The sequence below is a fragment of the Alternaria ethzedia genome (assembly GCF_023757985.1).
Source record: "Alternaria ethzedia strain BMP 0044 chromosome Unknown scaffold_2, whole genome shotgun sequence".
Taxonomy (NCBI): Eukaryota; Fungi; Ascomycota; class Dothideomycetes; order Pleosporales; family Pleosporaceae; genus Alternaria; species Alternaria ethzedia.
In genome coordinates this window covers 1,774,464-1,795,700 of record NW_026056195.1, presented here as the reverse complement: position 1 = coordinate 1,795,700, position 21,237 = coordinate 1,774,464, and the positions used below count along the sequence as shown (strand labels likewise).

General features: G+C 52.9%; 8 protein-coding genes across 8 annotated transcripts; 4 read left to right on the top strand and 4 right to left on the bottom strand.

Annotated features, from left to right (window-relative positions):
- Positions 1-578: 578 nt before the first annotated feature.
- Positions 579-4,434, top strand: J4E87_001390 (uncharacterized protein; the record flags this gene model as incomplete). Its single annotated transcript, XM_049373034.1, has 3 exons — positions 579-711; positions 832-1,366; positions 1,416-4,434. The coding sequence occupies 3 exons, from the start codon at positions 579-581 to the stop codon at positions 4,432-4,434; spliced, it is 3,687 nt and encodes a 1,228-aa protein (XP_049237692.1).
- Positions 4,435-4,670: 236 nt separating this feature from the next.
- J4E87_001389 (uncharacterized protein) lies at positions 4,671-5,264 on the bottom strand (the record flags this gene model as incomplete). Its single annotated transcript, XM_049373033.1, has 1 exon — positions 4,671-5,264. One exon carries the CDS (start codon positions 5,262-5,264, stop codon positions 4,671-4,673), a length of 594 nt encoding a protein of 197 aa, XP_049237691.1.
- A 1,092-nt stretch (positions 5,265-6,356) lies between these two features.
- On the top strand, positions 6,357-7,436 carry J4E87_001388 (uncharacterized protein; the record flags this gene model as incomplete). The annotated part of the gene is made up of 1 exon (XM_049373032.1): positions 6,357-7,436. One exon carries the CDS (start codon positions 6,357-6,359, stop codon positions 7,434-7,436), a length of 1,080 nt encoding a protein of 359 aa, XP_049237690.1.
- Positions 7,437-7,713: 277 nt separating this feature from the next.
- J4E87_001387 (uncharacterized protein) lies at positions 7,714-9,333 on the bottom strand (the record flags this gene model as incomplete). Its single annotated transcript, XM_049373031.1, has 1 exon — positions 7,714-9,333. The coding sequence occupies one exon, from the start codon at positions 9,331-9,333 to the stop codon at positions 7,714-7,716; it is 1,620 nt and encodes a 539-aa protein (XP_049237689.1).
- Positions 9,334-10,035: 702 nt separating this feature from the next.
- Positions 10,036-11,505, top strand: J4E87_001386 (uncharacterized protein; the record flags this gene model as incomplete). Its single annotated transcript, XM_049373030.1, has 1 exon — positions 10,036-11,505. The coding sequence occupies one exon, from the start codon at positions 10,036-10,038 to the stop codon at positions 11,503-11,505; it is 1,470 nt and encodes a 489-aa protein (XP_049237688.1).
- Positions 11,506-13,899: 2,394 nt separating this feature from the next.
- J4E87_001385 (uncharacterized protein) lies at positions 13,900-14,594 on the top strand (the record flags this gene model as incomplete). The annotated part of the gene is made up of 3 exons (XM_049373029.1): positions 13,900-14,228; positions 14,306-14,458; positions 14,510-14,594. 3 exons carry the CDS (start codon positions 13,900-13,902, stop codon positions 14,592-14,594), a joined length of 567 nt encoding a protein of 188 aa, XP_049237687.1.
- Positions 14,595-16,233: 1,639 nt separating this feature from the next.
- Positions 16,234-18,837, bottom strand: J4E87_001384 (uncharacterized protein; the record flags this gene model as incomplete). The annotated part of the gene is made up of 3 exons (XM_049373028.1): positions 16,234-16,566; positions 16,620-18,471; positions 18,560-18,837. 3 exons carry the CDS (start codon positions 18,835-18,837, stop codon positions 16,234-16,236), a joined length of 2,463 nt encoding a protein of 820 aa, XP_049237686.1.
- Positions 18,838-19,428: 591 nt separating this feature from the next.
- J4E87_001383 (uncharacterized protein) lies at positions 19,429-20,534 on the bottom strand (the record flags this gene model as incomplete). The annotated part of the gene is made up of 4 exons (XM_049373027.1): positions 19,429-20,036; positions 20,084-20,162; positions 20,215-20,379; positions 20,430-20,534. The coding sequence occupies 4 exons, from the start codon at positions 20,532-20,534 to the stop codon at positions 19,429-19,431; spliced, it is 957 nt and encodes a 318-aa protein (XP_049237685.1).
- Positions 20,535-21,237: the final 703 nt, after the last annotated feature.

The window sequence follows — 21,237 nt, the reverse complement described above, 5'->3', positions numbered from 1 at the left end:
ATTCGCTCACAAAACCCGCGATGTTTTCGATTTGTATTCATAGATGTAATCATGCTGCCGAGAAACACAGGCCAGCACGACGTACGCCTGGCTTTTCTAGTTGTAAACCCCGAACATTACCCTAAAGATTTTCAGTAATTTTCGTCTCTATCCAAAGCATTAGCCAGTCACATCGTAGTTTCCACAGTATACTTGATGTTTTCCAACCAGTCTTTAAGATCGCACGTCTTTCTACAGTCCAAGTTCTCAGCATGGTTATACAGCGCTGCTTTCCCGCTTATCGGCAGCATCACCTCTGAATCCACAGTTGCTTGTCCTCACTCATCTCGCAATCGCGCTTGCTTCGAGTTTTGTGTATTTTGGAGCGTTGCTTGATTGGGTGAGCGATTCGTTTGCCGTGGCTAGACCGCACTTTCCTCACGTTCACCGGCGACTGCATGTTTACATCTCACCGCGCGAGCTTCACGTCGCAGGCCACAACAACATAGCTCTCCAGGGCTGCGTCTTCAGCCATCGTCTATCACTTCATATCTCAGCACGTATTGCATCCACTCGTTGACGAACAATCACGATCAAACATGGGGCGAGGCGCTCGTCTCAGGTCAAAGCGAGCCAACCAATGGGCAACCGGCAGCACGGCTTCTCACAGAAATCCGCAAGCACCGCAAAACAACAATGCGTACGCAACTCTGGAAGCATTGGAGTATGAAGGTAAGTCTTGTCTCGCTTCCTGTTTCGCGGCAGCAACACTAGCTCCACATACATCCTCCCGAGAGCTCTTACCTCCGCTTCTACTAGAAATCGAAATGAACAACGCTAAAATCAAATTAGATCAAGAAGTGAATGCCGACCTTACGGAGCGGTTCCGGAGCATGCCTTCCAGCTTTTCCGAACCCAATTACATACCCCACGACGACATTCCCAGGTCCGGACGGCCCAGGCCCAACAACGATATACGGGAGTACTTCGAGCTGGCCAAGCTACAAGTCGCTGGTGGGGCATGGCTAGGCAAGCCCGAGATCCCTAGTCCCTCGGAAATATTACGCCCAGAATCTGATATCAAGAACGGTAACGAGGCACTCATCGAGGTTGACGAAACCATTCGCCCGCACAAGCCAGAAGGTGCATACAAGGACGAAGAAGAATATCTGGGAACCAAGTACGAAATCCTACGAGAGGACGCCGTCCGATCACTCCGAGAAATCATTAGTGAGGTTCGCGCAGATCCTTTCAAAGATGAGGCGGAATATAGCGACCAGAGTATTGGTATCTACGATCCCGTGTATATTAAATCACTTGTGTTTTCTCTGCGAGGGCTCGCAACGCATGTTGCCTTCTCACTCAGCCGAGTCAAGAAGCACATTCGGTAAGCCATGGCATGCGTTCTAATGCTTGGTACTGGCTAACAATTCCAGATGGGAGCAATCGAAGAGATTGATAACTGGCACCCTTGTTGCCTTGTCGCCTACCGACGATGCGTTTCAGACCCAATGCGTTCTGGCCGTAGTCGCAGCCCGCCCCATATCTGCGCTAGAGCAGAATCCGCCTGAGATCGATCTCTTCTTCGCGCGTCCGGAAGATCAAGAGATAGACCCAATGCGGAAGTGGATCATGGTGGAGTGTCGGAGCAGCTTCTTTGAAGCGAGCAGACATACTCTACTTGCTCTTCAGCACCTCATGAGAGAGCCGTTTCCGTTGTCGAAGTATTTGGTGCATGTCCAACAGGAGGTTGAGCCTCCACGCTACATCAAGCATAACCCTTTCGTCAATCTAAGCTCCCTCGTAAGTATGGAGGAGAGTACAGCATACGAGAACGTCAATGTATTGGAGGATTGGCCTACCATGTCCTCGCACACTCTCGACAATTCTCAGAGCAAGGCTTTGAAACGGATGTTGACAAGCGAGCTGGCTATAGTGCAAGGCCCCCCGGGAACAGGAAAGACATTCGTGTCTGTCGTGGCATTGCAGATCGCCCGCGATAATCTACGCAGAGATGACTCGCCTATCATTGTTACTGCACAGACAAACCACGCTCTCGACCAGCTACTGAGACATACTTCACAGTTCGAGCCCAACTATATTCGTCTGGGAGGCAGAAGTAAGGACAAGGAGATCAAGAAGCGAACTTTGTATGAAGTCCGCCAGGATCTACCCCAGCAAAAACAGCCAGGCAGTCAGAAGGTTCAAGCTACTATCGCACTGAGGAAGCTGACGGTTCAGTGTCAGCTGTTACTGGCACCTCTGGAAGCTAACAAAGGCCCTCTCGATCATAAAGTCTTGCAGAGTCTGGGGTTGATGACCAAAGAGCAGGCCGAATCGCTCGAAATGGACTCACAGTATACTATGGGGGGTTCATCGACCGATAGTCCGGGCATCTTGATGGAGCAATGGCTTGGAAGATGTCTGGCACCGTGCGATCATCCGATTGGGCCAGACCAGTTCGACTGGGGATACGAAGAAGAAGACCTGGAAGTGGAACAGCTCAAGGAACTCGAAGCAGAAGCCGTGGCTCAGGACGACGACGATATCGAAGCTCTCCGTGGAGAAGTGGTATTGTTGCGTGACAACCACAAAGGTACTGGAGCGTCGCTGAACAATGCCGATATTGCGAACATCTTACGGAAGACGGACGATCTGACGATGATTCCCGTTACCCAACGCGGCACCATTTACAACTACTTCAAGCGAGAGGCTAAGAGAATGATTACCACCGAAATCCGCAAGATCGCTAAAGGCTACCAAGAAGCAGTGTTCCAACGCAAGGCAGGCATGTGGGAAGAAGACGTGCGTGTTCTCAGCAAAGCGCGCATCATCGGCTGCACCACAACAGGTCTAGCAAAGTACCGCGCTCTACTTTGCGCTCTTCGACCACGCATCTGTATCGTCGAGGAAGCAGCCGAGACATTGGAGGCGCCTGTCACTGCAGCCTGTTTTCCGAGCATGGAACACCTTATCTTGGTCGGGGATCATCAACAGCTGCGACCCCATACCCAAGTGCGTGCATTTGAAGATGAACCATACTTCTTGAACCTGTCATTGTTCGAGCGTCTAGTCTGGAACAACGTCGCTTTCGAGACACTCACCAGACAACGTCGTATGATTCCAGAGATCCGACGTCTCTTGTATCCCATCTACCAGGATACGCTCAAGGATCACAAGAGCGTGAAAGATCTCGATAATCGTCCCCCAGTCGAGGGTATGGGCGGCAACAACAGCTTCTTCTTCTGCCATGAGTGGCAAGAGTCCCGCGACGCCAACATGTCGGCAGTAAACGCAGCTGAGGCAAGGATGATCGTTCAGTTCTTCGACTACCTAGTCCTCAACGGTGTAGATGCCACCAAGATTACCATCCTGACCTTCTACAATGGCCAACGCAAGCAGATCCTCCGAGACATAAGGGCGCATCCGAATCTGCGCATGTACCCCGGCATCCAAGTTGTCACGGTGGATAGTTACCAAGGCGAGGAAAACGACATTGTCCTGCTTTCTTTGGTGCGGTCGAATCACAAGCACTCCATTGGCTTCTTGAGCTCTGAAAATCGAGCTTGTGTCGCGCTTTCTCGAGCGAAGCGTGGCTTCTACATCTTCGGGAACGCAGAGCTTCTAGCCTGCGAGAGTGGTACGTGGGCTTCTGTGGTTGATATCATGTTCAAGAACAAAAAGTCCAAGCCAGCTACAGGTCAAGAGCGACGCGTGGGTTATCAGTTTCCGCTGAAATGCCGCAACCACGGACGCAAAATATGGTGCGAAGTGCCCGAAGATTTCGATCTCATCAAAGGCGGCTGCGACATCAAGTGCGAAGGCTCGTTGCCGTGTGGTCATCGCTGCCCATACCCATGTCACCCTTTCGAGCACGACATGATCAACTGCACACAGAAGTGCTCCAAGCGTGTCGAGGCCTGTGGTCATCCTTGCGTCGCGGAGTGCTGCGATCCGTGCAAGTGCCACATGTGTGAGCGGCGCAGTGGAGGCGTCAAATCAACGCTGAAACCAGTAAACGGGGCAACGTCGTTTCGTGGAGCCCGGCCAAACACGCGAAGCTTGATGCTCGAAAACACGCTGCCTGCGACCTCTAGACGTGCTGTGCGCTCCGACACACCCACTGCACGCATGACGACTCCAGGGCTATCGGACTGCAGTACCGCGCAGTGGGATGTATACGCTAATGGCGGTGGTGTCCAGGAAGATGACGCGCGCGCCTTTGCAAAGATGAAAGCAGAGGAGGCTGAATACCACGCCCGTAGGGCATCTACACCCCAGACTGGCATCTCCGCTTCAGACGGCAGGCTTATCGAGATTTCGCCAGTGAAAGCAGGAAATGTTTCCAAGAACACAAATCTACTGCTGGAACTCGACATTGAGCCAGAGCACAGCCAACAGATGAGCCGGACGCATACGAGTGCTGCAAGTGCCTCTTTCAATCTGCTCGATTGAACGACTCAGGGTAAAGTAGCCTTCACGAGTACATTTCAAAATCTTTAGCTAACTCTTTATTAGCATGTATCCTCCAAGGTACCACACGTGGGTGGAGTCTTCTAGACCTTATGGCGGCTTAGAACAAGGGGTTTCTGTCTTGCTGTGGTACCTTCGTGCTAGCAACTCGATGGGCCTCATCTCATGCCCGGGGTATATAGCTGAATGTGCAAATCACTCCATCATATGCTCCATGCTTAGTCCTTCCTGTCCCCATCCATCTTAACCTCGAACACCTCGCCTGCCAACTTTGCGACCTCACCACCCAGTCCAGCAAGCCCGGCCTTGATACCCTCAACCGTCTGAGGCGTCAGGTTGCCGTTCCGCGAATAGAAGTCTACGCCCGCAGGCGTGAACAGCGTCTTCGCGAAGTATGTCACGACCCAACCGTTTCCTGTGCCTACCTCATCACCATAACCCAGTATTTCCCACTTGCTCGTCGCAATCACCAACCATCCCTTGCCACGCCAGTTGTATCCTAGACTCGCTACGCCCCCCTCTGCATCTGGCGCTGAGGCCGTGTTCGGTACGTCGAACGGCTTATCCACACCATGCACCGTCTTGATCTTCTCAGAGCTGAGGGATTGGTACGTGACGACGTCGTCGATTTGCGCGGGCTGCGTGTCGGGAATGGCCGTGTATGTGATGCGCACATTGCGCGACTTCTTCCACATAGGAAGCGTGGAGTGGGTTACATTCCAGGAGCCCGATAGCCATGACAGAGTGGGTGGTGCGAGCGAGGGGGACGGTTCGGTAGACGGCAGGGACGATGGAGCGCGGAGGGTTGCCATGGTGAGGCGGTTGGTGATTGGCGGTGTTTGTGGAGATGGACGCGTGGAATCTGGAGAGATTTTGTGGGTATCGCGAGGATGATGACGATTGGCGAGTGTTGATGATGATGAATTGGCGGTCGATGAGGTTGGACGGACAACGGATTTTTTTGACGTGGCTGGTTGGGCAGCGGTGTGGTGTGATGTTCCGCGCGCAGAAGTCGCGATGGTGTTGCGATGCTCAGCCGCCCGGCAAGAGGAACTTAGAAGCTGCTATATGCTTCATATTTACTTTTGATTAGCTGTAGATCTCAATCCCTTCTCTGCTCATCATCGCGTCTGCCATCATCATCATCAACACTCGATAACGCGACAGGGCTAGCAGATCGACGCTACCGGGAGCCAGTGCAGCCGGATGCACGTGCCAAGCCACCAGCCGCAGCCCGCCACTCCAACAATAGATCGTCGTGTCCATGGAAAATCGGACAACCTGACATCACCATGCCGCGCGCGGACGCGTAACGCCCTTCCCACGGCAGTCTTGGTCGTCTGCCACTGCCATGTCCCGCCAGCAACGGACTTCCCAGAACCCGATGTCGCCAATTAATGCATCAAACCCATGTTTCGACTGCGTCGCGGCGGCTCTCGGTTGGCCGGGGGGTGACGAGGCCTGAAACTCTTGCACCAGTTTGTCCGCGTCGCCTGCGCGGGCTGTGCAAGAGTACGAAGAAGCCGTTTGTGAAAATGCTCCGCGTGGCTCCACTCTTTGTGGCAGTTTGTGGCAGTTTGATGGTTGGTAGCGCGCCACTTTTTTTCTCTTGGGGCCCAGCTACCAGCTGTTTGCAAATGATTACTGTATACGGGTCTGGGTGGCTAGGCTGAGACGACTGCTGCGTAATGGTATAATAGCAGATGTGACCCCAGGGTCTGATGCTTCTGGAGTAACTCATTTTGCTTTTTACAACGGTTTTATACACTGAGCGATATTGTCCTCCACCTTGTTTGGGAGTATCTGATTGACTGCTTGATCTTTCCCTGCATACGACTTACGACTTCCGTTTGACGACGACAACGATACGAAGAGAGGACCATCCTACACACAACTCACACAACATGTTTTCAAGAAGCATACTACTCCAAGCTGCGGCTCTTTTGCCCTTACTCTACACACCCGCCTCTGCACAAAATGCATGCAACAACTCACCCGATCTATGCACGCGACCATACAACAACATCACCTACCTAGGCGCACACAACTCGCCCTTCCTCCGCAACAAAGAGACATCCTTCTCCACATCCGGCAACCACTACTACAACACAACAATACAACTCGATGCCGGCGTACGCCTCCTCACCGGCCAAGTCCACAAATCCAACGAGAGTGGCAACGCAGCCTGGCACCTGTGCCACAGCAGCTGCGACCTCCTCGACGCCGGCACACTAGAAAGCTGGCTCGGCGAAATAAAAACCTGGATGGACGCCAACACAAACGACGTCGTAACGCTCATCCTCGTAAACTCGGACAACGCCTCACCCGCTGATCTCGGTGGCGTCTTCTCCTCCTCGGGCCTCGACAAGCTCGCCTACAGTCCGCCAGACCAGACCACCGTGCCGCAAACATGGCCCACGCTCGACACGCTCATCGGCAACAACACGCGCCTCATGTCCTTCGTCGCCAGCCTGGATGAGCCCTCAGCGGAATTTCCATACCTCATGGACCAATTCACCTACGTATTCGAGAACGACTTCGAGAACATCTCCCCCTCAAACTACTCCTGCAACCCGTCTCGTCCCTCCGCTGTCGCTGGAAACCCGTCTACGGCTCTCGAATCCGGTCGCATGTTCCTACAGAACCACTTCTTGTACGAGACGCAGTTGTTTGGCATCCAGTCGCCCAACGAGACGTATGCGAATGTAACGAATGCCGAGACGGGCTTTGGTAGCTTGGGTGAGGCTGTACAAGAGTGTACAACTGTGTACGGAAAGCCAGCCAGCTTTGTCATGGTCGATTTCTTCAATGTGGGACCGGCGATTGCGAGCGTGGACCGTGCGAATGGTGTTAGCGGTGCGCAAGGAAGGAAGCAACTGAGCACAGAACCGCTGGTGCAGAGCACTGGTGCAGGTGTGAAGGAGAGTGGGAGTCTACTGGCTGTCGTCTTGGCAGTCGGTGTTGCTGTCCTGTTCGGAGCGTGAAGTTGGGATTAGATGTACGGCATCTTGGATTACCTGCATGGCGACGGCGTTTCGGTCTTTGGATCCTGAGCTTTGACTCGGATATGGGTTATACTGGGTGGCATGGATTTGACTTCGTTTTGGCACAGAACGATTGACACGGCACTTACCCCACTTTGCTACGTCTGGATATGTAGTTTAAGTAGAGATAGATATGATTTTACGATTGAATACGATTCATCAACCTGCTATTACACACGCTCTTCAACACGTCCATTGCTCAATCATGCTTTGCTGATTATTCTTGGAAAGGCGTAAACTTCTCTAAAACACCCTCAGCATCCTTCAAATCATCCATCAACACTCGCCTATGCGCCTCGCTCCTGACGCGAATCTCACACTCAAACTTCTGCGGCCGGATGTTAAAACCCTCTGTATACGCAAAAGTATCATACTTGACCCCTTCCTTGGGCCGGATATCGAATGCCCAGAGAATCTTCGCCAGCGCAATGTACAAACTGTTCTCCGCGAGGTTGGCGCCAGGACAAATGCGCCTTCCCCATCCAAACGAAGAGTGTCCTGATTTCGCCGGATGAGGTTTGCCCGTAAGTGGTGTGGGAGCCTTGGAGCGTTCAGCGAGCGCTTCGTCGAGAAAGCGTGCGGGGTCGAAGCGGTGTGGATTAGGATAATACTCCTCGTTTAGGTTGATGGCCCACGAGTTTCCTAAGACGGTGGTGCCAGAAGGGATGTAGTAGCCTTCGTAACGATCGTCTTCTGTGGATGCATGGGGTGTGCCACCCAAGACTGCGACAGGACGCCAGCGCAGAACTTCCTTAACGAGAGCGCGAATGTATGGGAGGCTCGCTTCGTCTTCGAATGTGGGGCTGCGGTCTGCGCCAATGACAGTGTCCAGCTCTCGGTGGGCGGCATGTAAGCTCTCGGGATGTGTGACCAATGCCAGGAAGGCGGTGCACAGAGTCGATGCCGTAGTATCAGATCCAGCGCCAAAGAGAGATGCTGGGATGTACGAGAAGTTGCGATCTGACAGCGGGATGTGCTCTTTCTCTCGTAGTTCTAGAAGAAGCTTGCACAACGAATCTGGGATATCGTCACCCTGGACTTTTGCCCTCGCTAGATCCGAGCGTACAACATCCACCAGAGCCATATTTGCAGCTGCCTCCTCGCGACCACGTGCTTTTATGTCGGCCTTCCAAGGTGCCAGCGCATCTGGAACATGCTTGAGGATAGGAAATGACTCGGCAAGGTACTTTCCGGGCACGTTTAGCGACGCAGCGACATGCATGAACTTGAAGCGTTGGTGGATGACGTTGGCGTTGAGCGAGTCGATGCGATGTCCGTATGCGACACAGAATACGATACTGGAGGTGAAGCGCTCGAGGAGCTTCTCCCAATTCGCAGGGCTTTCGAGCAGCTGGTAGCACAATCGTGATGCCTCTGCGGTCTGAACCGGCTTGTATAGCCTCAGGGCCTTGGGGGTCATGGCCTGGTGTAGCAACTTTCTTCGCACACTCCACTCTTTACCATATGGCTGTACTAGTATACTAGCATTGTCCCATAGTATCTCACCCATGACCACCATTCGCGGTCGCGACGAGTATTTTGTGCTCCGCTTCTCCATCAGCTCAACAGCGATGTTCGGGTCGGATATGACGACTGTAGGCTTGCGGCCAATCCATATCGTAAAGATGGGACCGTATATCTTGGACCATTTCTGGAACTCGATCCAGGGCTTCGACTTGGGTAGCTGGAGCTTATTGCCAAGGAATGGGAGAGGCATGGGACCTGGGGGCATTCGGAGCCATACCCAGACATCGTGAAGGAGCGTTGCGAGGGGTACTGCGAGGACTAGTGAAAGCCATAGGTAGGGCGGCAGGTGAAGGAGGGAATCTAGTGCCATGTTAACTAAGTCGCACAAGTGAATAGACGCTGCTACTCTCGAGGGTTGGGGAGGATGTATACGATGATATGTACTTACAACACCGGAGTTAGGCGATCATACAGACTCCAACGTGACGCTCGGCAGTTGTATTCGCTCGCTATTGTTGCTCCGCGATGGCGGGAAGAAGATGCGGGGCGCCATTCGGTCGTTCACCGTGTCAACTGGGCGCCACCACCACCTGTGTCCTCCACTCATATGCCATTACACGGATGGACATACGGGCTCCTCGGAAATATGTCGAAATGGCTAGAGAGTTATTGTGGCTGTTGTGAGAGAAAGCAATGACGCCGACTTCGAGCTCGGGGTAATTTACCCGCGTTAGCGTGTCGTGGAGAATCCCGCCCCACTTTGGAGAAGACATACCCGTGGACACATCTGTATCCGCCATCCTGCTGCACTCGCATTCACTCGAGTCAAATCACATTGATAAGGAGTTAAGCTGACAGTGTGGATCTTTTTCATCAGAAACTGTTTTCGGCGAAGAGGTATTGCTTGCGAACAGCGCCACGCATTTGTGTCTGCGGTCGCATTCACAATGAGGTCTGCTGTAACCCTCCAAGTATATCAGACATATATTTTCTATTCCCTATTCATCGTCTCTCACAACTTCAATTGACTTCGATACCTGGATCGAGAATTAATTATTCTCATTACCATCGGATGTACATCGAAAACTCAACTATGGAGAAGCTCCCAAACGAACTGCTCATCAAGGTTGCGTCTGATCTAGATCGCGAGAGCCTACGCTCGCTAGCATTGGTCTCTAAAAAGATGGAACCCGTCGCTCGAGATCTACTCTGGCGCGCCGTCCGCGTCCCCGATCGGACCTTACCTGATGAACCCAGCGGCATTGCAGCTTTAGCACACATTCTGGTCCAAAATCCAAGTCTAGGAAATATTGTACGTAGTCTTGAACTACATCCAGAAGATCGTATGGTTACTGTCGAGCCATCGCTGATGTCTCCTCAAAGGCCTTTCATGCCTCACTCTTCACTGGGGCAAGTCAACGAATGCGCCCTGGTTGGGTTCATCCTAGAGCAGACGTCTGAGCTGGAGGTGTTGAAGCTTGAGGTATTGGCTGAAGAGCAATCGTACCGCCACGAATACGATTATCAACGCTATACGGATGCAATCAGCCCATTTGAGATGATCTTTGGGCCTCAAAGCTCATCTTACCCCGAGGGACTGGCGAAGCTCAAAGAACTGCACTTCAACGCCCAAGTTTTTGAGTGGTCTTGGTGTGAGTTAACATCGCTTAAGGTTCTGCACATAGGTCGTGGGTGCCGCCTTCTAGAAGACACTAAAGTCCCGGACAGCAGCCTTACATCCTCTATCGATACACTCACATGGGACATGTGTACTTCTCAATTCAAATCTGAAGATCCCGAGAAGACCGACGATTTCCTCTCGCGCTTCTCTTCTCTCAAAGTATTGGAAATCTGGCTCTCTAACGTAATAGTGAAGCAAGCCGACCGAGATAGCCCACAGGAATACAGGAAGGTGGTCAAAGACAGCTTGTACGACCAGTGGATGTACAACGATAGCCTAGACGAGCCGCTTTATCATTTCGTCACAGAGCAGCTTTCGAGTCTGACGGATACACTAGACAGCTTGGCCTTGCGCATATCAGAAAAGGGCTGTGAGGATCGATGGTACGTTGGAAAACTCGATCATGCAGATTACAGCAGCTTTACTAAGCTACGTCGTCTCGAACTGCCCCACTGGCTACTAACAGGTCCTTCAGAAGAACGACCAATGGCAGAGGTAGGCGATATACTGCCTAGCACTTTAGAAGAACTGGTCATCACTCGTCTCGACGACGTGGAAGACAGCATCTGGAACATAACGGATGGTATTATTTTTGCGCGCCGTCACCACGGTGGTTTCCCTGAACTACGAAAGGTTACGCTAGACGAAATTGGCCGCCCAATCGATAAGGACTGGGCCGGAGGCCCCATTAGCCGTCTACAAGAGCTCGGTATTGAGGTGGAGGCTTGGGTGCCGGATTGGTCGTCAGATGAGTACTGGGAGTCACGATCGTCTTCAGACTCGGACCGCCACAAAGCGTGGATGAGCTCAGAACCGCGCCACTTACTTTTGCCCCCCAGGCCCAGTACCGGGCTTATTTGAAGGGCCTATTTGACGGGCTTGTTGTTATTTGATTGAGCCTTTTGGACGCGGCGGGCACGAGGGCTGGCAACAATGCGTGTCGCATTTGCAAGGTTCGCTGCATACACACTATTGTAATCTAGTGTGAGTAGTCTCTAAGATAGCGTATGCTACGAGGAAGATGGAGATTTGTATGAGGTTTCTTTAGAATGCGGATTTTTTGCAACCCCCAGTCCGGTTCATCGTAATCATCGGAGCTCTAATCATGTGGAAGACGCAAGATTGCTTGTCAGTGCAATCAACCTAAGTGAACTTCATCTGTGTGACTTGTATGAATGGATTTCGCAGTGCGATGTGAAGATCTGAGGAATGATTACAGCTTATGAGCAGCAGCGTTTCTACCCCGTGCGCCAGGAGGCTTTGATCTCGAGACTGTCTTGAAGTATGTCAGCAACAACCATGGCTATGCCGGGAGACCCGTGCCCAAGGTGCATCAATTCCCCGACCGACAAGCTTCCACCACTGCAAGCGACTTTGAGTGGCTCCCGCTGTCAAAGTGACCTTATCTGTAACCAGCGAGCATAGGCGAGCGTCAGCCCATACGCGTGGATATGATCGCCGAGGTGTCATACTGAGAGCTAGCCACCCGAACGCCGTGCCTAACGAAGCCCAAACAACGGGTCGCGCTTTTGGAGAACATCCTGGTAGCGCATCTGTGCTAATAGTGTAGTGTTACCGACATTGCATACCGGGTTCGGCGCATAGTTCCTGCATATGAGTGGCTCGGAAAACTGATACAATGCTCCATTGGCGAGAACTGGGTCCGTGGCTGAGCCAGATACCGGGAATCTTGTACGACAGTGACTTCGAGTAGCGACCACGCGCAACTCACATGGCTGTCTTTGAGAGTCGTGATACCGGATCGGCTCGTAAAACGCCATCGAGGCACCAGTGCAGCGGGTCGTATGAGCACAAGCTGACTGTGACTGCAATATGTTGCTCCGAGTAGTTGTCATCGGTTCTGGGCTGTAATCATCAAAAGGGTTTCCGTGTTCATGATGCGGACTCTCCGAAGTCGTAGCTTACCCAAAACGGTCGCGTAGTGGCAGTCGCCACACCAGAGATGGCTGGCCGGTATATGCAAGGGCGTTAGGCGCATACCGAGCCGATCACATGTCATGGGCTGGAGCTAGACAGAATCCTTCACCGCCACTAGATATGCTCTTACTTTATGGTTGACGTGCCATTGGAACGTGTGCGGGTGTGTGTGAGGTGTCGTGCGTGGTTACGCAGTGCAGGGATTGCACATCGGCTTCAGGCATCAAGAGCCAAGTGTGTCCTGCAGTCAGGCGTGGTCTTCGCGTCCATGGCCAATTGCCGGTGAAAGGGCCTGTCGGTCGTGCTGCTCGCAAGGATGACGCACCGACCCAACGAGGGGCAAGAGCAGGCGGGGCTACTGCTAGGACCCGAATATTCCTCCACGACCTTCCATGGCCGTGACCATGACATTTCTTCAGGAAATGCCGTCCTCCCATTGCGCTGCATGTCGGCGCGCGCAATCTTTCTCCTACAGTTGCGTGCAAACAATCCCCGCCACTGGTGTCATGCAATGTCTGATCCTCCGCATCCCGTTCCAGATTGCATGCTCAAAGGCGCTGGCAGCTGTCGAGCCAACGCATCAACTTGACAACACTTAGCATGGCCGTCCGGCAGACTACCCATGCATGTACATAGCTCCACCGGCGCTGCTTTTACACGGCGTTGGCGTCTGCGTCTGCTGCGCTTACTCTGCCTTGCTGCCTTTAGCAACGCACTGATGCCGGCCATCGACGGTACTGCTTCCACAGACGCGACCTTTCGCCATTGCACGCCAATTCGCTCCGCTGAACCTTCTATGCTGATACGAGCTGGCCCTTTTGCCCACTAGTCTCTTGTCCTGGCCAATTGGCACATTTAGCATCCAGTATCGCTCCGAGGCATCGTGGATCGGCTGCCGTCCACGGCCAAGGACACTCATCCAGCCCAGTCTAAATGACGCTCATCAAGCCGGCTCTAGCGGAAACGGACCTCAGTGGACGTAAGACTATGCACCTTTATCACCACAAGGGCGGGGTCGCGAGCTTGAGCCGGCATGAAGGGGTCAGAGCATTGCCCCGTTGACCAGCATGCTCCTAGTACGTCTCTGGCTGAAGGGTATAAAAAGAGGCCCTTTCACAGGCCCTACGAGCTTCCCTTCTGCTTCTGTATTCACTCACCTCTTTAGAGATATCACTAGATTGCACCACATTCAAGCCCTGTCCTGAGCCACCTCCAGTGCCTCATCAATCACTTAAGCTATCATACAACTTGAGCCTCGCTCCGACACACTACCCAACCTTTTCTCAACACCCATCAGAGATCCAAACGCTACCCAAAATGGCTGCCACCCACTCGTTCTACCAATTGCCCCAATCCTCTTACCCGATCAGCATGCCACAGAAGCCGGGCTTCTACTACCCGCCCCAACACCATGGCTACGGACGTGGAGCAGCATCACCACCTGAAGCTCCATCCAGCGTCACAACATCCGGCGTACCTTCTTACGAGCCGTCGGCGACTTCCAGCAACTACGCCGGTAGCGCAAGCGACTACGATTCGAGCAGTGGCTCTGCGAGCGTAGATCTTCTCGATTACATGGGCAGTCGTGTAAACGGCTCATTCGACCCAATGCCACTAGACCGCAGCTTAGCCAAGCAAGCACAAACGTAAGTTTGAAAACTATATTACCTCGCGACTGTTCGCGCGAATTTGTTTGCGTTTGCGGAACTGACACAACGTGCAGATCTGGCGAGTTGAACGCCAAGCATCGCGAGCTTCTCGAACTGCAACAACTTGCTCAGCGCCGGCTAGCTGGCGCACGCATGAGCTTCGCAGACGGTATGAAAGCCGCGAAAGATGTGCAGAGAGATTTGCAATACACACAGAAACGCGTGGAGTGAGTCAACAGCGACTCTAAACTTGAACAGCATGACTGACAATTTGGTAGCTCCCTCAACGAGCGTGCGGCGCGAAAGTACCCCGAGCAGTTCCGCACCGCCCAAGGCCGATACCCAGCACCTCTTGACTACTAGTTCTTTGCGCTTCTTACAATATTCGCCTTACGGCCTGTGGATGATACAACCATACAACTTTTCGGATTTTCTCAAAACACGGGCGGCATACGTTCACTTTACGATTCTACGGATACCATCGACTTCATTATTTCTTTTATAACTCAGGACGTCTCCAAATCGCTTACGGTAGACGTCAAAACGCGAACTGTCGTTCACGATCCACTCTCGGTAGACGGCCTCGCTGCTTTAGCGACCCACACGCCGGCTTTTCTTTTCCCAAAAATATACCGCGGACCGGCCCGCTGTTCGATGCAAGCGCTCAGCGAATGGCAGCTGTCAATCGACTCAAGGCACTCGGATAGTGCGGCGCTGGCGTGGTCCATGCCAACGGTCGACGGGCCAGAGGCGAGCTGCGAGCTGGAAAGCTGGTACGCTTGCTCATTCGTCGAACATGTGAGACTGGAAGGTGGGGCTTCAACGGCGGCTATGAGGTGTTGAGCAAGGCTGCGTATTCTGTTTTCGTCTCCTTGGTTTGGGAAACGGACTGCTTTTGGATCGGCGTCATGAACTCATCATGTCATGTGACAGACGGACGGACGGACGGCTCGCCAGTCACGAGGATCTCTTTGAGACAGCTTCTTCATCTTTTTTTACGTGTTTATGTAACGATCCACTTCCAAGCGGAGTGACCCACCCGCACGCATGCAAAATGCACTTGTTGAATTAGGTTCAGCGTGAGAACTATTGAGAAACCGTGACTTCGAAACTGCTCAAGTGTACCATTGCAGCGGATATGTAAGATGCACTCGTAAACCTACTGACCTTACACGTGCCCGATCCGCGTTCCAATACTGTAGCAGTGACCTCAAACCTAGCCAGTTGCTAGCCATCCCTTAACCGAACCATAGTAGACCTATCCCAACACCCCAACCGATCTCAGCTAGCCATTCCGTTACACAAAACAACACCGGTTTAGAGTTTCAGATCCCGCCCCACCACCGTCTATCTAACACCAGTATCTCAACCCAACAGATGCAAGCCACCATATGTCGTGCCCTCCTGCCCCACTTGGACCTCGACCCCACCCCTCATCCTCGCTCACCCAACGGCTCGGTCTCGCCAACTCGGAAGCAGGGCGGCCCAAGTGCGACTCGGGAAGGAGGGGGAAGGGGAAACGCGGCGGCGACCTCCGAAACCACGGACTTGTAGTTTTGACTTACTGGGATACGACATGATGCTGCCGTGTCTTCCGGGGGTGTTGTTGAGATCAGGTGTACGGGGTGTCAGATGTATGTGAGGTTATTGGAATGGAGTCTGACAGTGACAGGTTTTGTGCAGGTGAGGGGGATGTTGTGTACCGACGACGGTTCCGAACGAGAAGTGGGAGAGGTTGTATCGTGTATGATGGTATTTGAACAGGGACTGGGGTAGAAGTGAGGCTGTTATCGTTTGAACGTTAGGTGTAAGAAAGCGCGAGTACATTGAGGCATGAAAGGGGATAGAACTGTGACTGTGATGTAGTATATCGTCTCTATTGGGTTTGCTTCATGCATCTACATAAGCCATGACCATAGTGGTCGTGGCAGAGATCTAAAGATACTCCATCTGACATATCTCAAACAAGTTCACAGGTAGTTCGTCAAACTTCAACCCTGGTCTATATCGACCCCCGGTTGGCAGCGATAGCACGAGACATGACGCGAGCGAAGCGGCCAGGTACATCCTGGTCCTGCTTCGCCGTCTCGATACCGGTGAGGATTTTCTTGATGCCAACCCCAATTTCGGTGTTACCTGTCATCTCCTGGATCTCACTGATGGCGCGCTGTTGGTCGGAATCGGAGAAGGCACCGGATTCCCGCAGGACGGCTGCCAGCTCGGACTGTGTGTTGACGTTCGGGACGGCGATCTCGGCGTCGAATCGGGCGAAGAGATCGAGCTGTGTGAGTACCGAGCGTTCGGTCGTTGTCGCGAAGATTAGTAGGCGACGATCCTAGGGTTGTTAGATGGATTACACAGTAGAAGCGGGATAGTGAGGCTACATACCTTTGGTGGCTCCTTGGCAAGCAGGACCTTCAGGGCAGCCAGAACGGTGTTACTGAACCTAGGGCCAATCGGCACCCAGTCCAGTAAAAGTTCGATCGAGTCGATGACAATGACACTCAACGGACTCTTGTATGCGTCTCGGAAAACCTTATCCAGCTGTTGAACCTTTTGCATCTCACTGTAGCCGATCATGTCTTCAGCCGAGATGAGCTTGATGAATGGGTAACCTGAGTCGATTGCCATTTTCGCAGCCAGCGCTGTCTTTCCGGAACCTGGGGGACCGTGGAGCGCAACCGAGAGGAGCGGACTCGATTCCGGTTTTCTGACCTGGTTGATGTATAGACGTCCATCCTCCAGTATATCCCTGATGAAGGGCGAGTAATGGATGATACCATGACGGAATCGCTTGCTGAGTTCCTCTTCAGCGACACCAAAGAGCGGCTTAACATCGTCGAGTGCGCTCAAGAAGTCTTGTCGCGTGACCTTGATATCTTCCACGTCTGCTTTGACAGTAGTGCCATCCTTGATATGTCGACCAAATGCGTACGATGTGGCGGCCTTGACCAAACCGTTGAGTTCAGCTCCCGAGAAGTTCTTGGTAAGCTTAGCCAGCTCTTCGACGCTGACGTCTTGCTCAAGGACGTTGTTCTTGCGCATCTTTGTTGTGTGAATCTTGAGAATCTGGGCTCGGCCGGACTCATCGGGCAGCGAAATCTCCAGGTGCACTTCTAGACGACCGGGACGCAGAAGAGCCTCATCGATCATGTCCATTCGGTTCGTCATACCGATGAGGAGGATGTTGTGTAGCTGGTCAACACCATCGAGCTTGGACAGCAGCTGGTTGACAACGCTGTCGCCTACGCCAGTGCCACTACCCGCGCCAGAACCTCTTTGCTTGCACACGGCGTCAAGCTCGTCAAAGATGATGATGTGCAGACCACTTTCGTCACCCTTCTCCTTTTGTTCTTTCTCTGCGTCCGCAAACATCTTGCGGATGTTCTCTTCGGACGCTCCGACGTACTTGTTCAACACCTCCGGACCGTTGATAACTTTGGGCTCTCGGGCATTCAGCATCTTTCCGATTTGCCGAGCTATCAAGGTTTTACCAGTACCGGGAGGACCGTACAGAAGCATACCACGGACGTGATCGATACCCAGTCTTTCGCGAATACCTGGCGGGAAGATACGGGAGGCGAAAGCTCGTCGAAAGATGGCACCGAATTCGGCATCCAAGCCACCGATGCCCATGTCTTCGAACTTGAAGCCTGGCTGGATAATGGAGTTTGCCGCTGCTCGTCGCGCTGACGCTTTCAACTTGATATCTGTCTTGGCATCCTTGAAGAAGTCGACCTGAGTGTGTCTTGTGAGGATGCCACGAGCTCGAGGATCGGTAATCGCAGGCGCGTTGGCCTCATCCTTCTCCATAGACAAATCCGCTAGCGTCACAGTTCGTATCGATAACTTGAGTGGTATGTTCTTGATATCGATCACAAGCTGCTGGCCTGGCGAAAGGACTTGGTTCTCGAAACTCTTCTTGAAGACGGTAGCGAGCTCGTCCTGATCGTAAGGTGTCTCCGTGGTCTTCCTTCCCGCGAATCCGACCTCCACGTCCACTGCGCCCAAGTATGACTTTCCGCCGCTGTACGCGAAGTGATCGTATGGTGCCGCGTTAACAACCTCCTGGGGACCAAGCGATATGCCGGCCCATGTTCGCTGGAAATCAGTGAGACCGATCTCGCCCGGGTTGCATCCTTGTGTTGGTCGTGCGGAGAGTGCGTAGTTTCCGTTGACAATGATGTAGATATCGGAACCGTCGGCGTTTGGTGGGAAGTCTTGAGGGGAGACTGCGACGCTTCATGTTGTCAGCCAAGAGTTCCGAATATATAGAAATTTGGGGTTTGAAGAGGCTTGCAGACTACATTGCTGCTGACTGTACATACATGTTGCCAAAAGCGTACGCGTTGCCTCCTGGGCTCTTGATGGGCCGCAGCTGTCGTGGAGGACCGCCGCCGCCGCCTCCACCGCCTCCTGGAGGGCCCCTTGCGGGCATACGCTGTTGTTGCGGCCGGTCATCATAACCCGCCATTCTTGTGTCTTGGCCTCGTGGAGGTCCTTGTGGTGGTTGCTGTTGCGGGGGTGGGCGTCCGTAACCGTCGTTACGGGGCGGTGGCCGAGGGGAGCTACCAGGAAGGCCTGGAAGTCGATCGCGGTTGAACATCTTGGTGGTGGAAGTCGCTATCGAATTTTGGGGTATATAAAGTAGCAGAAGGTGGATGCCACGTATTCGTGAAGACGTTGGGAGGCAGCAGCAATGGGGCCTCACGGGGTCGCAAAGGTCTCCAGGCTACAGTATAAGGACAGGTTTAGCCGGGTCGGGGTGTGATGTCTACTCCTCGATGATCTGTCCAGTCCAAAAGCTATGCAAGCCAAAGCAGAAACAAGCGTGATACAACTTCACCGTCAGGGTCTGTGATGCCGCGTGGGGAGCTTCAGGAACGCGCTTTGGCCAAGCCACACGCCACACGTCATCCCCGCCGCTCCGCCGCCAACAGTGGAGGCTGGAATTCGAGGCGTTTGCTGCATACACACGCATAAATCGCGACAACTTTACAGGTCCCAATGTAATAAATGCGTCTACCTTATAGACGTCTTTTGATACCGTCTGGTAGAATGCGACACGAAATCTAGCCAGCACATGACGACGCCCCCAGCTGAGAGCTGTACACCTACCTTCTGACCTGTGGACTCAACAAAAGCGCCTCCCAATACTAAGTGGGAACCAACATGTTGTTGAAAGACCTCATGCTGCTCAGTAGCCCTTTCCAAGATGCACTGCGTCGCCTCCGCCATACCAAAGGGGACCCGTCCCACAATGCAAACCCTTCTCCTGGCCCACGTTGAACTCTCCACCAGCAGGTATCTTGCCTTCGTTATGTTCCGGCCAGTAGTCCTTTTGTAGCCACGCGTTGATCTCCTCGATCTTCTCGATCAAAGCCTTCGTCTTCTCAGGATCTAGTGAGCCGTTTCCGTCTTCCTGATCTTTGGTATAGATGAAGCGGCCGATGGTGAGATGGCTTGACGGTACGACGTATCGCGATTCCACTTGAAGACCTGCATCGCAACACATGGAGAACATATCTCGGCGAAGATGGTGGTAAGTGAACTTGTCGTCTTCAGTCGTACGGCCAGAGTGCAGTCCTTCGCTAGCTGCAGGTACAAAGCTCAACGCTATCGCTGAAGCATCGTACCCAATCAAGGGCTTGATGAGGCGCGTGCGATGCTCGTGGGTATAGTCGGTCATGGCAGGTATCTTGTCTCGCACACTATCGACGAGTTGCTGAATCTCTGGTGCCGTCTTCGAGTGCGTTACCTCCAGTACTGTAATGTGTTGGTTGTCCCGGGGCATGAGCCATAGATCTACTTTCATTAGCATCACAATACGGTAACCATGATATTGTGCCTACTTGGTGCTACTTTTCGTAGTTCCTGCTGCACTCGGGCGATCATATCCTTGACTTGCTCTGTGGGACGGCCCCAGAATACCTGCACAGGATGAGTACATGCCTCAATGCAATTCGTACATCAGCGCTCTTACGAAACAATTGCGGGGATCTTTGAATCCGGGCTCGACAGTGGGGTCCTCCAATCTCAAGAGTATGGGGTCTATATTGACACCCTGAAAGTTCTCGTCGAGCATCTTCGCCTTTTGCTGGCCATTCCTCGTAGTCCGATGCAGCTGGTACTTTTCCTGGATCTGAGCCTGCAATGTTTGCTAAGTATGCGCAAGAAACACACGTCAAAGTGTCTTACTGGATCGTCTTGACAGGCCGCAATCAATGCATCGTACGGATTGCTGAAGGAGGACGTTGAGACACCGGTGAGGTCCTCGAATGTGTTGACTGCTTGATTAGACATGTTGTTGTCTTGTGAGTGTCGTGAACACTAGGCAGAACAAAGACGTTAAGTGTTTTCTAGGTGTTGCGGTGAGGATAATACGAGTACCAAGCCATGAGGGTGGATACCTAGGTATACATGAGCTGAGTGTTGCCCGACTTCGCTGCGTAGGATGGCACCTTCCCTCTCTGAGTATTCTATCCGCTTCGGCTGTGCATGCCTGAAACGGCTCACGCAGTCCTCTCACTCTCTCTTCATCTATGAACTATTCAAGAGATGCCGTTCCTCCTTGAAAATCTACCAGGCCTTACAACTCAGCAGCAAGAGACGGAATGCGGGGTACATGCCGTGACAGGATGACCCCACGTGCTTTCGCTTCACTAGCGCGACGCGTCGTCGCGCTACGTGCCTGCATGCCGCATGAACTACATACACTTTGTTGCCCTCATCGCGCGAATTGCATGCCATGAGCGAACCGCATCACTTCATTCTTCTATCGCTAGATTAACGGCTGTGCCGATACTCAATTCCGTGTCTCGCATCGAGATACTCTCACCATGGGACAAAACAATTCGCGTAAGCGGAAGCGCGTCGCCCAAGTGTCACCTGCACACAGCGTGTTTGAGTACGACGATGATATTATTCATGTTGCACCACGGCCACTCACTGCCAGCAGAGGGAGTACTGAGCGCACTCCTTTGGCTGAGACCCATACGCGAGGTAA